We start from the raw sequence: 13,512 nt of genomic DNA on the forward strand, positions 1-13,512 counted from the left end.
TTGACGATACAATAGCTCGAGTTTCGCACCTACCGCGCAATTCCTTTTTATCAGCGAATATCATTTCAGCGAGCGTTCGTTCGTTTGACGCATGTTTCAGATCATCGTGAATCAAGCGTTTCGATACTCATAATGAAAGCCATAATCGACGCCACTCGTCGGTCACATTGCGACGAATATAGATTATCATTCCAATACGATGATCGGTCATGTAGCGACTTGCAGGTTCATCGTTTACAGCTATTCGATCGTCTCGGATACCTTCGGCCAACAGAACGCCACGCTCCACATTGGTTGGATCGCACGATATAAAGTTTTCGCGTATTCGCATCTAACCAAGCGCCGAATAGTCGCGCATTTCGATATTTCCGTTGACGAGTAACCTGCGCGACGTAACGCCACGTCCGACACGCGATAGACTTTCTCGATGTTATAGAAATATGAAAAGTACAAGGAGGCGCATTGGAGAACGTATTTGTGCTCGGATCCGATGGATAATGTGCCAATTAGGCATTCGGTTCCTCCCTGACACTGGCTTGCAGGATCCGCGCATCTGTGAGACAGTTGCCCAAATTGGTCTGAATACTGCCTATCGCGATAGCGCAATGTCTCTTCCGCGAATAACGAACGCATCAACAGTTCTCTGTCGAAATCACGTCCTATCGCGTACACGATTCGCAATTCACGCAGTGGTTTCTCGATGGATTGCCGTTCGTATTCGATTCGACGGCATTGCCCTGGGACGAGACGACGCGCACGTATAGCCCGCTGATACCACCAACGATGAACCTCCTTAGGCCTCTTTTTACACTTATTCGTGACTTGCAAAGACATGTTGTGCATTTTCTCTCTCTCTCTCTCTCTCTCTCTCTCTCTCTCTCTCAACTTATTCACTCATGGCCATAACGAGAAGCGTGACTTCAGAACTGCCCCATATGGTAGGCAGTCCCGGCATATATTTTTCGCATCGCGGTCGCTCACGTTTCGTTCTATCGAGTCGCGCCGGTCGACAACGTGAGCCCGCGCAAAAAAATCGCCCCATTCTATATATGTTAACGCAAGTATCGGAGTATAGAGCAGTAATCCGTGACTCTATTGTACTTCTTGACTGTTCTATGATAGAGGAGATGCGAGTGTTCCGATTCGGCGCAGAGTGCGAGAGGGAACGGTAGGTTGCCAATCTGTACGTGTGAAAGAGATGTTGATGGAAAAGTCGTTTCATTCGAAGGGATCGGGGGTCGCGCGTATATTTTAATTTTAGCATTAACTGTCTCTGGTCTTGGCCAAGTTTTGTCTGAACACATGCGCCTATTTGTGTTTCGTTGTAATTTTGGCTACTTCTTCGCAATCATCAAGTCTAAGTCGTCGATATTTTCATTAGTCTGTCGCTCTCGTTTTATGTGAAGAGATATCGAAATACGGGCGGAATAACATATTCGACTTAGACGAATTATTGTGTTACAAAAGTATCTCATCTCGTCCGTAAGACACGTTCAAAATGATTCTAGTTGGCTCATTACGACCTTCGCTATGGCTCAAACACTATTTAATATTTCTATCATCATCGTTGTGGCCTCAACCAACTTTACATTTGCCGCGTGGAGTGTCACAATGTCAGCATTCAGAACAGTATCGCTGTTTACATCGCCATGTTGTCGTACACTTTGCCGCTGAAATCTACAGTCGCTTTCTCACTCCAATTGGCATCTTTCTCATCGCATCACTCTGCGCTTTTCTCAGCGCTAGAAGTAACTTTCTTTCCTCCGCTTCAAAATCTGCGCTCTCGTCGCCATGCGCGTTTGTATCCTTACGGTTGCTCACACCTTCACGTTCGTCCAAATCGGTAGCTACGAAACTGGAACGCGAAACAGGGGCACCCTCAAACTCCTTGTTCTGTTCTTTGCCCCTGTCAGTATCGCTTATTTCGCTCCGAGCAGTATTAGGAGCGCGCTCAAGAGCATCGTTCGTAGCGACACCGTCGTGTGCACTTTCCATGTCGCGATCGAAATTTTCAGTGTTACCATACGCAATCGACATATACACAATCAAAGCTACGATGGTACTGAAGAGAGAAATTATAGAAAAAATGTGCAAACGAGACGACCACGCCAGTTTACCACAGTTATCATTTCGATGTCGGCATTTATCTCGAGATGTTTGAATCGTGTTCGCTCCTTGGCGAAGCGAGCAAGAGGCCGGGACGGCTCAGCAATGAGCGCGGGGTTGGTCGTGAAAGGAAGATGATCGTCGCTTTGGTTTCTCGTGGGATCGGTCCTCCGTTTCCTTCCTAATAAGCGTCGACGTTCGTCGAGGCGCTGGGAGGCCAATGCTCGCCAGTTCAAGCGCGAGCACCACTCGAACACGATCCCAGTTTTATTATATAAAATAATACAAAATAAACTTTGACAATTCTGGTCGATTGATCGTATGAAGCGCGTCCGCTCGAATCGCAATGCGTTGAGGCCGCACTCGTAGTTCGTCTGATGAGGTCCGACCGGAGCGGTCGGGCAGCGAATTCGATAACCGAACGAACAACGGAGCGGAAACGAGTTGTAAAAATACTTGCGAGCGGTTTCGCTTGAAGAAAGATTCTGTTCGAAGCGAGGAGCCGAAAAACGTTCGTCACTTCGATCTTACATTGTTTTTAGTTTTTTCCGTCGCTCGGAGAAGATTGGTAACCGCTCTTGTCGAAAACGTGACCATATTTGGCGGTCACATGCGGACCAAACGTGACAATAACAACGCGGTGCTCGATAGCAAACATGCACGGCGTTCTCACGTGCGAGTCACGCAGGATGTCTCGTGATATCGAGAATCCTCGATTTTGTCGACACAAAGAGCGGCGCCTTGGACGGATCGCAAACATTCCGCCCACCTTGAAACGCTTGTTTCGAATTCCGTTGGTCCTACTCGGTCTCGCAGTGGACCGGCAGCAGGCAAATCTTTACGATAGGCCTTTGAAGGGTGGAGTTGGCGGTGCGGACGGTAACCACCCGAGTGAGCCCGTCGGGACCGGGGTGACACTGCGTCACTCGCCCCAACTCCCACTTGCACGGCGGCAAGGTGGTATTGCGGATCAAGACCATTTTTCCGACCTGGATAGACGGCTGCACCTTCCTCCATTTTCCTCGTTGTTGTAGAGTGTTCACATAGTCGTGATACCACACCCGCCAAAAACGCTCGGTCAGCTGCCGCACGAGTTGCCACCGGGTCAACCGGTTCTCCGATATGTGGAGAGTCGACGGCGACGGAGGCAGACCGAGGTCGGACCCGACGAGCAGATGACCGGGCGTGAGCGGCTCGTAGTCATCGAGCGAGTCGGAAATCGGCGCGATCGGTCTTGAGTTAAGACACGCCTCAATCTGACAGAGCAGAGTAGCGTACTCCTCGAAGGTCAGAGTGTAGCTCCGCAGTACGCGACGCACGTGGTGCTTGACGCTCTTAATGCCGGCCTCCCACAACCCCCCGAAATGTGGCGCGGCTGGAGGGATGAATCTCCAGTTGACTCCGTCGAGCGCGGTGGAACTTAGAAAGTTCGGGTCGCGGAGCGCTGCCCGATAGGCCACGGTCAGCTCACGATCGGCTCCGACGAAATTGGTGCCGTTATCCGAGTAAACGGTGTTGGGTATTCCCCGACGAGCGGCGAACCGAGAAAACGCTTTCAAAAATGCCCGAGTCGAGTAATCGCGTACGAGCTCCAGGTGCACGGCGCGAGAGGCTAAACATATGAATAGAGCGATGTACGCCTTCCGCGTCGCTATACCTCGTCCTGCAGAGGCACGCACGAGAACTGGCCCGGCATAATCGACGCCGCAATGTGCGAAACAGCGAGCCGGAGCTGAGACTCGGACACGTGGGAGGTCCGCCATAATCTGGGATGGCACGGCGGCGCGCTCGCGAGCGCACACCACGCAGCGGTGTATTTGCTCCCGCACAACGCCCCGACCCCGAATCACCCAAAAGTCGCGCCGAACGATGCTCAGGGTTAGCTGCACGCCGGCGTGTAGCCCACGTACGTGAGCATGATCGACGATCTGTTTCGTGATACGATGCGACGCGAGCAGAATCGGATGACGCCGAGTCCAAGGCAGGGGAGCGCGCGATATCCGACCGCCGACGCGGAGAAGACCCTCCTCATCGAGAAACGGTCGAAGCGCGAGAATCGAGCTCTTCGACGGTAATTCCAAGCGATTCGCAAGCCTGTGCAGTTCCTTTGGGAACAACGCAGCTTGGATCTGCTTCAATAATCGCGTACGCGCCCCCGAACACTCGCCCGCCGTGACGCCCGGGCCCGCCGGCTCACCGGATGAATCTCCCGTAAGACGGCGACGACATCGCGCGATAAAGCGCATGATGTACGCGGTAACGCGAACCAACTTTGGCTACGAAGAATAGCGCTCGAGGAGCAGCGAGTTGAGCGATGCGGGTTCAGTGGCGAGGTGCGTCACGACCCTTTCCTCGCTCAGCGCCTCCGCAGCCGAGGCATCCCCGAAGGATGGCCAAGCGTTTGGCGGCGACGTCAACCACGACGGGCCTCGCCACCAGAGATCGTGCTTGAGAATTTCCAGGCCGAGCAACCCGCGCGACGTGCAATCAGCGGGATTGTCGGCCGTCGGAACATGCCGCCATTGAACGCGCGGGAGGCGCGCGTGCACCTCCGCCACCCGATTCGCGACGAAGGTCCTCCATCGTGATGGGTGCGCCGCCAGCCACGACAACATGACCGTCGAGTCAGACCAACAGCAGCATGTTGCATTGTCGTAACCTCCTGCCGTCCGCACGAATTCGACGAGACGCGAGAGGAGCACGGCGGCCGAAAGTTCGAGACGCGGGATGCTCATTGGCTGCAATGGAGCGACGCGTGATTTGCCGGTGAGCAATGTGATGATCACTTGACCTGAGTGCGTTGTTAGTCGCAAATAAACAACGGCAGAGTACGCGGAGTTAGACGCGTCCGCGAATCCATGCAGCTCCGCGCGTCGAATGTCGCGCCCGAATCCGGTCCATCGCGGAATGCGTAGTCCATCCAAGGCGGATAGATTCGAGAATATTGCCCGTCAGCGCGACGCCAGCATCTCGGGAATCGGGTCGTCCCATTCAAGTTGCCGTCGCCACAAGTGCTGCATAAAGATTTTGGCGCTGATCGTGATCGGAGTGACCCATCCGAGTGGATCGTACAGTTTGGCGATAGTCGATAAAATGGAGCGCTTGCTCTCGGGGACGCAAGCTGGCAACGACACGCTGATTTGAAAATTGTCTCCCGCGGGCGTCCAAGTGATCCCGAGAATCTTTACGCTCTCATCAATCGCGAGTGATCTGGTGCACGCGAGTCCATGATTCGCCTCATCGAGGTCTGCGAGAAGTGCGGCTGAATTCCCGGACCATTTACGAAGTTCGAAGCCGCCTCGCCGTAGCAATGCTGTGAGCTGATTCCGGATTTCGATCGTCTGCCCGACGTCGTCGCTCCCGAATAGTACATCGTCGACATAAATGTTGTTTTTCAAGAGCGGAGCGGCGAGAGGGAAATCGCCTCCGTCATCAATCCTCAATTGCTGAAGGACTCGCAACGCAAGAAACGGAGCACAGGACATGCCGTAAGTCACGGTCATTAATTGATATTCACGCGGCTCGTCATCCGGCGCCGGGTGCCACAAGATCCTCTGATAGTCGACATCGCGGAGATCGAGCTGAATTTGTCGATACATTTTTTCGATGTCGGCCGAACACGCGTATTTGAAATTACGCCATCGCAGCAGTACGGACGATAAGTCGGTCTGCAGCTTTGGCCCGGCGATCAAATGGTCGTTTAAACTCGAGCCGTTAGTCGTCGGACTCGATGCGTTAAAAACTACACGCAATTTTGTCGTGGCGCTATGAGAACGAAAGACTGGGTGATGCGGTATGTATGCGACTTGCGAAGACGCGTCTGAAATCTCCGGTGCGCGTCTCATGTGTCCGCTGAGTTCGTATTCGCGCAAAAACTCGTCATATGCTCGTCTTTGTTCCGGCTTTGTTTGTAAACGACGCGTAAGTGCGGCAAGGCATCGCACGGCGCGCGAGCGCGAGGATCCGATATCGATCGGCGGTCCGCTGCGAAACGGCAAGCGGACGACGTATCGACCTTCCACCGTTCGCGAATGCGTCGAGACGAAGTGTCTCTCGCACCGCTCGTCATCGGGCGTCCGCTCGACGGCTCGCGGAACCTCCTCGACTTCCCAAAATCTCCTCATTTCATCCTCGAGTGAAATCTCGGCCTTACAATGATGCGCCGAAATTACTACGCTCGACGCCTGAGTAGCGAGCGCGCACGCCCGCACCCTAGGCGCAGAAGCCCGGGTGATCGGACCTGATATAAACCACCCGAACACCGAGTTCTGCGCCATGAGTTGACCGTCGCCTCCTCGGCGAAGGCCCTCGCGAACAATATCGCTATAGAGATCCGCCCCGATGATCAAATCGATTGGATCCGAGCTGAGCGGATTCGGGTCGGCCCAGCGCAGATCCGCGAGATGCGTCAAGCACGACGCATCCACTTCGCAATGCGGAGCATACGTCGTGAGCGATCGCAATATTAGCGCGGCGGTGAGCAACGCAGGAGTTTCCGCTCCTCGAGGCGAGACGATGATCTCGATCGCATGCCGGAAAGTCCCCGCGTTGACGCATCCCACAGCGGAGACGGCGACCGGACGACGGAGTCTTTTCGCGCGCAACGCTTTAGCAAGCTTCTCGGAAGCAAAAGTCATCTCGGATCCCTGATCGAGCAGAGCGCGAACGGTCACCGATCGACCGCACGACGCCCGGACCGTCACCCACGCAGTGGCCAAGAGAACGCGAGCGGACCGAGTCCGGTCGTTCGAAGCGAGCAACGCGTGAACCTCCGCTCGAGATCCGGCGGACGACTCACGCACCTCCGTCGCAGCGTGCGATTCGGCAGTGCCGCCACTGGAATCCGCAGCAGCGTGAAGCAGCGAATGATGTCGTTGCGAACATGTGCGGCACGAATATTTACTTTTGCACTCATGCGCGGCGTGATTAGCGCTGAGACAATTGAAGCATCGCCGGTGCTTCTTTACTAGCTCTCGTCGCTGCTGCGAGCTCCCGCGGACAAAGATCGGACACGCACTGAAGTAATGACCAGCCTTACACAGCGGGCAGCGCGATTTCGCGGCCGGCGCATCGATTGCGAGATGAACGCGCGATATCGGAACGGCTTTAGCGCTCGCTTGAGTTCTATCTCCGCTCGAGAATTCCTCGAGCGCCCGGATGCGCGAGGCAAGAAACCGTTCGAATTCGTCGAAGGTCGGCGGGTCAGAATTTTCGGTAGTTCGCAAGTTCCACGCCTTTCGCGTGACCGGATCCAAGCTTCGCGAGCCGATATGCACGAGAATATCGTTCCACAATTGTTCGTTCGATCGCTGCAGATTTCTCAGCGCGGCTACAGTCACGGTGATTTGTCCGCGAAGCGACTGGAGGTCAGAAACGGACTCGCGCGAGAGCGTCGGCAGACTCAACAAGGTTGACATGTGAACGGAAATCAACCGTCGCTTGTTGTCATAGCGTGCCTTTACTGCGTCCCAAGCAACTTTGAAGTTATCGGCGGCGATCGTGAGATTCGCTCAATGCAATCCGACGCGCGACCCCGCAAGCAAGACGACAGATAATGCATGCGCGAGAAATCATTTAATTCTTTATTTTCGATGATGATCGCGGAAAATCGATCGCGGAATGTCGCGGTTCCCAGTCCGTCAGCGTCCCGTCGAACGGCGCGAGCTGAATCGGCGGCAGATGCGCTTGAGACAACGCAGACGGCGCGTGCCGAGCATACGATGCGTTAATAGATTGGTTCGGGCTTACAGGGGGTTCCAGCTCCTCCAATACCTCAGCCATGTAATCCAGCGTGATGTTGTACTTCTCCTCGGTAGCGTCAAATACGTCGTCGGTGAAGTAAACGATCTGCGCCCGGCGGTCCGGCGGGATCGTCTTTTCCAGGACGGCGTGCCCATCGAGGAACTGCAGCCAGATTTCCTTCAGTGTTTGGATCCTGGATCGTGTGACCGCAGGCGTCCATTTGTTGCGTCCTAGCTTCTTGAAGTTGTCGAGAGCGGCGTTTAATTGATGCTGTAATCGTCCTTGTCGTTCCATGGATGCAGACTGGCGGAACTCGGCTTCTCGATGTGCTCTCTTCTTCTACTCCCCGATCCGGCTCGAAGGACCAGCAATATTTTGTTCGCTCCTTGGCGAAGCGAGCAAGAGGCCGGGACGGCTCAGCAATGAGCGCGGGGTTGGTCGTGAAAGGAAGATGATCGTCGCTTTGGTTTCTCGTGGGATCGGTCCTCCGTTTCCTTCCTAATAAGCGTCGACGTTCGTCGAGGCGCTGGGAGGCCAATGCTCGCCAGTTCAAGCGCGAGCACCACTCGAACACGATCCCAGTTTTATTATATAAAATAATACAAAATAAACTTTGACAATTCTGGTCGATTGATCGTATGAAGCGCGTCCGCTCGAATCGCAATGCGTTGAGGCCGCACTCGTAGTTCGTCTGATGAAGTCCGACCGGAGCGGTCGGGCAGCGAATTCGATAACCGAACGAACAACGGAGCGGAAACGAGTTGTAAAAATACTTGCGAGCGGTTTCGCTTGAAGAAAGATTCTGTTCGAAGCGAGGAGCCGAAAAACGTTCGTCACTTCGATCTTACATTGTTTTTAGTTTTTTCCGTCGCTCGGAGAAGATTGGTAACCGCTCTTGTCGAAAACGTGACCATATTTGGCGGTCACATGCGGACCAAACGTGACAATAACAACGCGGTGCTCGATAGCAAACATGCACGGCGTTCTCACGTGCGAGTCACGCAGGATGTCTCGTGATATCGAGAATCCTCGATTTTGTCGACACAAAGAGCGGCGCCTTGGACGGATCGCAAACAAATCGAATCCATCGTTAGACTCGTACCTTCTGTTACAACTTAGTAGTCGCGATTCCTCATAGGAAGTCGTAGATTTCTTTCGTCGATTAATCTGTTGTCACCACAGACGACGTTACAACGCTCCTGCGACTTTTTCGTTTGCTCCGTCACAGTTGACGATACAATATTAGGTGTGTGAATATGACTCCGCCCTTTTTTGTTAAAATAAAACACATTTGCTTGTTTAGAAAATTAAAGAAACGTTTATTGAAAGTATGCTCCATCTGCAGCTATAACCTTCGCCCATCTTTCAGATAATTTATATATTCCTTGCCTGAAGAAGTCCTGGTCTTTTGAGCTGATCCAATTATCAAGCCAAATTTTGATACTTTCGTATGAAGTGAACTATTCTCCCGTAAGATCTGACTGCATCGTCCGGAATAAGTAGTAATCTGAAGGAGCTATGTCTGGCGAATATGGCGGGTGGAGTTGCACTTCCCAGTCCTGTCCATCTAAATATCTTTTCACGACTTCTGCGGTATGCGGTTTGGCATTATCATGCTGAAGAATTAATTTGCTGTGCCTATTCACCCATTCTGGCCGTTTTTCTTCTATGGCTCGCTTCAAACGCATTAGTTATCGTCGGTAAACTTTTCCTTTAATAGTTTGGCAACAATCCTCTGTCAATAATGCTTCCAATTCAGCATCTTCAAATTCATTTGGTGGTTTCCCATGTTCTCTGTCCTCAGTTCCGAAATCATTATTTTGAAATCGTCGAAACCATTCCTTACAAGTTGTATTAGATGGAGCATGATCACCGTAAATCTCCACAAGCAAACGATAAGTTTCCGCTGCACTTTTCTTTGCAATAAAATAGTGTAATAATACTTCCCGCAAATGATGTTTGTTTGGAATGAAAACCGACATTTTCAAGTAGGGTAAAACACTTGTTGCTTACACTTAAACTAAATTTCACGTAGTGCGTTTGAAAGTTGACATAAAGTACTATCGAATACAAGTGTTGCCAGTTATTAGTATACGTTAACAATACTAAAAGCAACATCTGTTGGGAAAGGGCGGAGTCATATTCACACACCCAATAGCTCAAGTTTCGCACCTACCGCACAATTACTTTTCATCGGCGAATATTATTTCAGCGAACGTTCATTCGTTTGACGCATGCTTCAGATCATCATGAATCAAACGTTTGATACTCATAATGAAAACCATAATCAATATCACATTCGTCGACCACATCGCGACGAATATAGATTATCGAATCACGTTACGACGGATATAAATTATCGTATTCCAATAAAATGATTGATCATGAAGCGACTTTGCAGGTACTTCTTCGCAGTCACCGCTAAATCGTCGATATTTACATTGCATCTGTCACTCTCGTTTTATGTAAAGAGATCTCGGAGTACGGACGGAGTAAAATATTTGACTTTGTATATAGGGTGCTGTATATAGGGTGCCTCATTTTAAGTGATATTGGCAATTATCTCGCAAGTTGGTCATTTTATTGAAAACTTTTTCGAATGAAAGTTGCATGGCTTGAAAGGGGATATGATGGAAATGTGGACTTGACCTTGAGTGACCTTATCAAAATAAGGTCAAGGTCATTAATGTTTTTTTCAAACGGAAACCCCTATTTTTTATTACATATTCTTGTAGCTTATCTCGAGAGCTTTCCAAAACACTATAATAAAGTTACGTTTTATTGAGTATTTTCCGAGTTACGAAGCTTGAAAGTTAAAGCAAGACCGATCACTGATCCGGCTAACTTGTAAGGCAAGACATATCAACGGCTAAAGACATATTCGAACTGATATTGGAAAGACGTTGGAATAAATATATTAAAGTTTCAGGAGATTATATTGAAAAATAAAACATATTTCATGGCAAAAAGTTTTATTTCATTGTTAGGCCGAGAACTTTTCAGACTGCCCTCGTATGTTACAAATACTTCCTTTATTAAATCTGGTCTTCAAATTACAATGCAGAATGTAGCGGCAGCGCATTGCGCTCGTGCGGGTTACGTAGTCTTGCGTTTTCGTTTGGCTGCTGTTAGCGGTGTTGTCGTAGTATGACGGCACATTTCTCCAATGGACCATAAAAGCGCGCGATCGTAGATGCGTTTTCGCGTAGAGAGAGAGCGAGAACGTTGCGAGGAGAGGCATACGCCTCGATTGTATACGTTGTAACAATCCAGCGCTCGCGATACGTTGCGCGGCATTCCCGCGTACGGATTCGTGACGCCTGAATCAAATTCGCTAGCTTTGACGAATGCTGCACTAGAGACGCAATTTTCAAGCAAACTGTCGTACGTTAGACGACAGGCGCCCATAGGATTGTCTCCGGCGTGCTTGACGCTATAGATGAAATTATTATGCGGCGAGTCATTGCTGACGAAGAAGCAGCCGTAGCCAGCGTACCCGATGCAACGACCGTCGTACAATACGTGGCGCGCGCTTTTACGTTGTTCCAGCAATTGGCCGCCGACCTACAAAGCTGTACATAGATGAAATGACGTCTATCGATTCGCCGCGGTCTGTGATGAAACCAGACAGATCGGCATAATGAGCCACTCCTTTTTGGCCAAAAGAATTTTGCAACTTGAACGTCTGACACGTATCGATAGCTCGCATGATGATTCTAACAAAGCGTGCAAACAGCTCCACCGAAGTTTCCGCTACGGGCGAAACGGAGCGATCGTATCGCCGCGTCTCGGAGTATCGATACGCGTCGTTTGTTTCCATTGGACAAGTCACGCTGATCGATTGAACAGAACCGACTCCGAGTTGCGCTCTGCGCCGTTCGCAAGCTTGCTCGTGCAAGAACGATGCGTTCCATGTCACGTAAACGTCGCACGCATACTCGATCAGTTCGCCTTCGTCGCCGTTGTCAGCCGCTTCTTCTTCGTAATCGTTATCCTCATTTCCCCTTCCGCAATCGTTTTCGTCACCGTCGCCGTTGTCGGCCGCTTCTTCTTCGTAGTCATTGTCTTGGGCGATCGTTATGCGACGAGGCGCCCGCTGCCGAACGATGACGGTTAGATTATTATTGCTGCCATTGACGAAAATGTGAGAATGTACTCGAAAGGTTCCTACGTGCAACATAACGCCACGATTGGCATCATAATGCAGCTCCATGCGACTACGTCGAATGTGTACGAAAGTACACATTCGACCGACAATCGATGGCGATCTTGCGGCAAAATACAGTGTCGCCAGTAAATCGTAATCTCTGATCGATTACATAACCGTCCTCGCAGTTAAGCATATCCATATCGCCGAATGCAAGGAGTAGCTTAACACTGTTACGAGGTGTAGTGATCGAACTGCTGTTTCCGCCGCCGCCACCGCCGCCACCGCTGCCGTCGTTGCCATCGTTTATTCGCACTCGGGTCAATTTTCCGTTTCGGTCGAAATAACCCCGAGGCCAACAGTCTGTCTCGTAGTTTACGTCGCAGTTGCGTATCGTTTCGAGCGCTCGTCTATGCGCATTAATTCCCACGATACATTTGCTAATCTCCGTCACGTATGGATACGCGCCTATCGATACCGTGGCACGCAATCTCGTGAACTGTGGTCTCGATGGAAAGCCGCCGTTGTTGCCGTTGATCCAGTCGCGATAGAGGGACAGTTCATGCCGACCGAACCAGGAATGCGCGCGACGACGTGGTAGCACGGACGACGATCGCAACCAAACACCTCCTGTTGTCGTCTCATTCCACGCGTTGATCTGTGTTTCCTTGGACACGGAGACGCTCAACGACGTTTCAATCGGCACGAACTCGCGGCACGAAGAACAATAACGAGCGACCGTCTTCGTCGTCGTTGTCGTCGTTGTCGTCGTTGTTGTTTCGTTGTTCGAAGGTTCATCGTCATTCGCAACGACTATGCCGACACACAACGGCACGCCGTTCAAAAGACGTACATTTACATAAAAATCGACATTTCGGCCGTCGTCGCCGCGGTCGCCACTCAATTCGGTTACAACCACAGTCGCTCCGGGTTCGCGATACTTGACAGCCAAAGCAAATTCCCACAGGTTGAAGCTCGAGTTGTTATCGTCGTCGTCGTCGTCGTCGTCCTCGCTGTTGAGAATAGTCATGTTGTCGAGTCGAACGATCGGCATCTCGTTGACAGCGAGCATTACATACGGCACCTGATATTGCTGCAGGGATGCATGTACGCAGCGATGATATCTGCGCAGAGCGTATTCGCGCATCCACTTGACCGTGCGCTGAACAGCAGCAGCCTCGTTAATGATATATGACTCACACATCGAGTGAACCCGATTCATGACTCGTCCGGCGTTCCCGATGTTCCCCACGTTGAAATAGCTGAGAAATCGATCAAAACCGCGAAGCATGCGCAGACACGTCATCGCATTGAGATTGACGACTCGCATTCGCTTGATCATCTCGTGATTGTACTCAGGATCGCTGTGAGTCTTTGCGCATAGAAATGGTTGCGTCACTTTGGCGCATTCAAAGGGAGCGTCCGGAGCGCGAAAGTGAAAGATCAACTCATTGTCGCCGTCGTCTACAAGCGTGCCGCTCACGCTTGCCGAGGCCGATGTGGTCGCGGCAAGAGAT

The 13,512-nt window shown here is 51.3% G+C and overlaps 1 protein-coding gene across 1 annotated transcript; it reads right to left on the bottom strand.

The window, feature by feature from the left end:
- Positions 1-2,906: 2,906 nt before the first annotated feature.
- On the bottom strand, positions 2,907-3,869 carry LOC112588575 (uncharacterized). Its single transcript, XM_025298899.1, has one exon. It carries the CDS (start codon positions 3,867-3,869, stop codon positions 2,907-2,909), a length of 963 nt encoding a protein of 320 aa, XP_025154684.1.
- Between the last annotated feature and the right edge of the window lie 9,643 nt (positions 3,870-13,512).

This window comes from Harpegnathos saltator, unplaced genomic scaffold (assembly GCF_003227715.2).
Source record: "Harpegnathos saltator strain DR-91 unplaced genomic scaffold, Hsal_v8.6 scaffold246, whole genome shotgun sequence".
In the NCBI taxonomy this organism is placed as follows: Eukaryota; Metazoa; Arthropoda; class Insecta; order Hymenoptera; family Formicidae; genus Harpegnathos; species Harpegnathos saltator.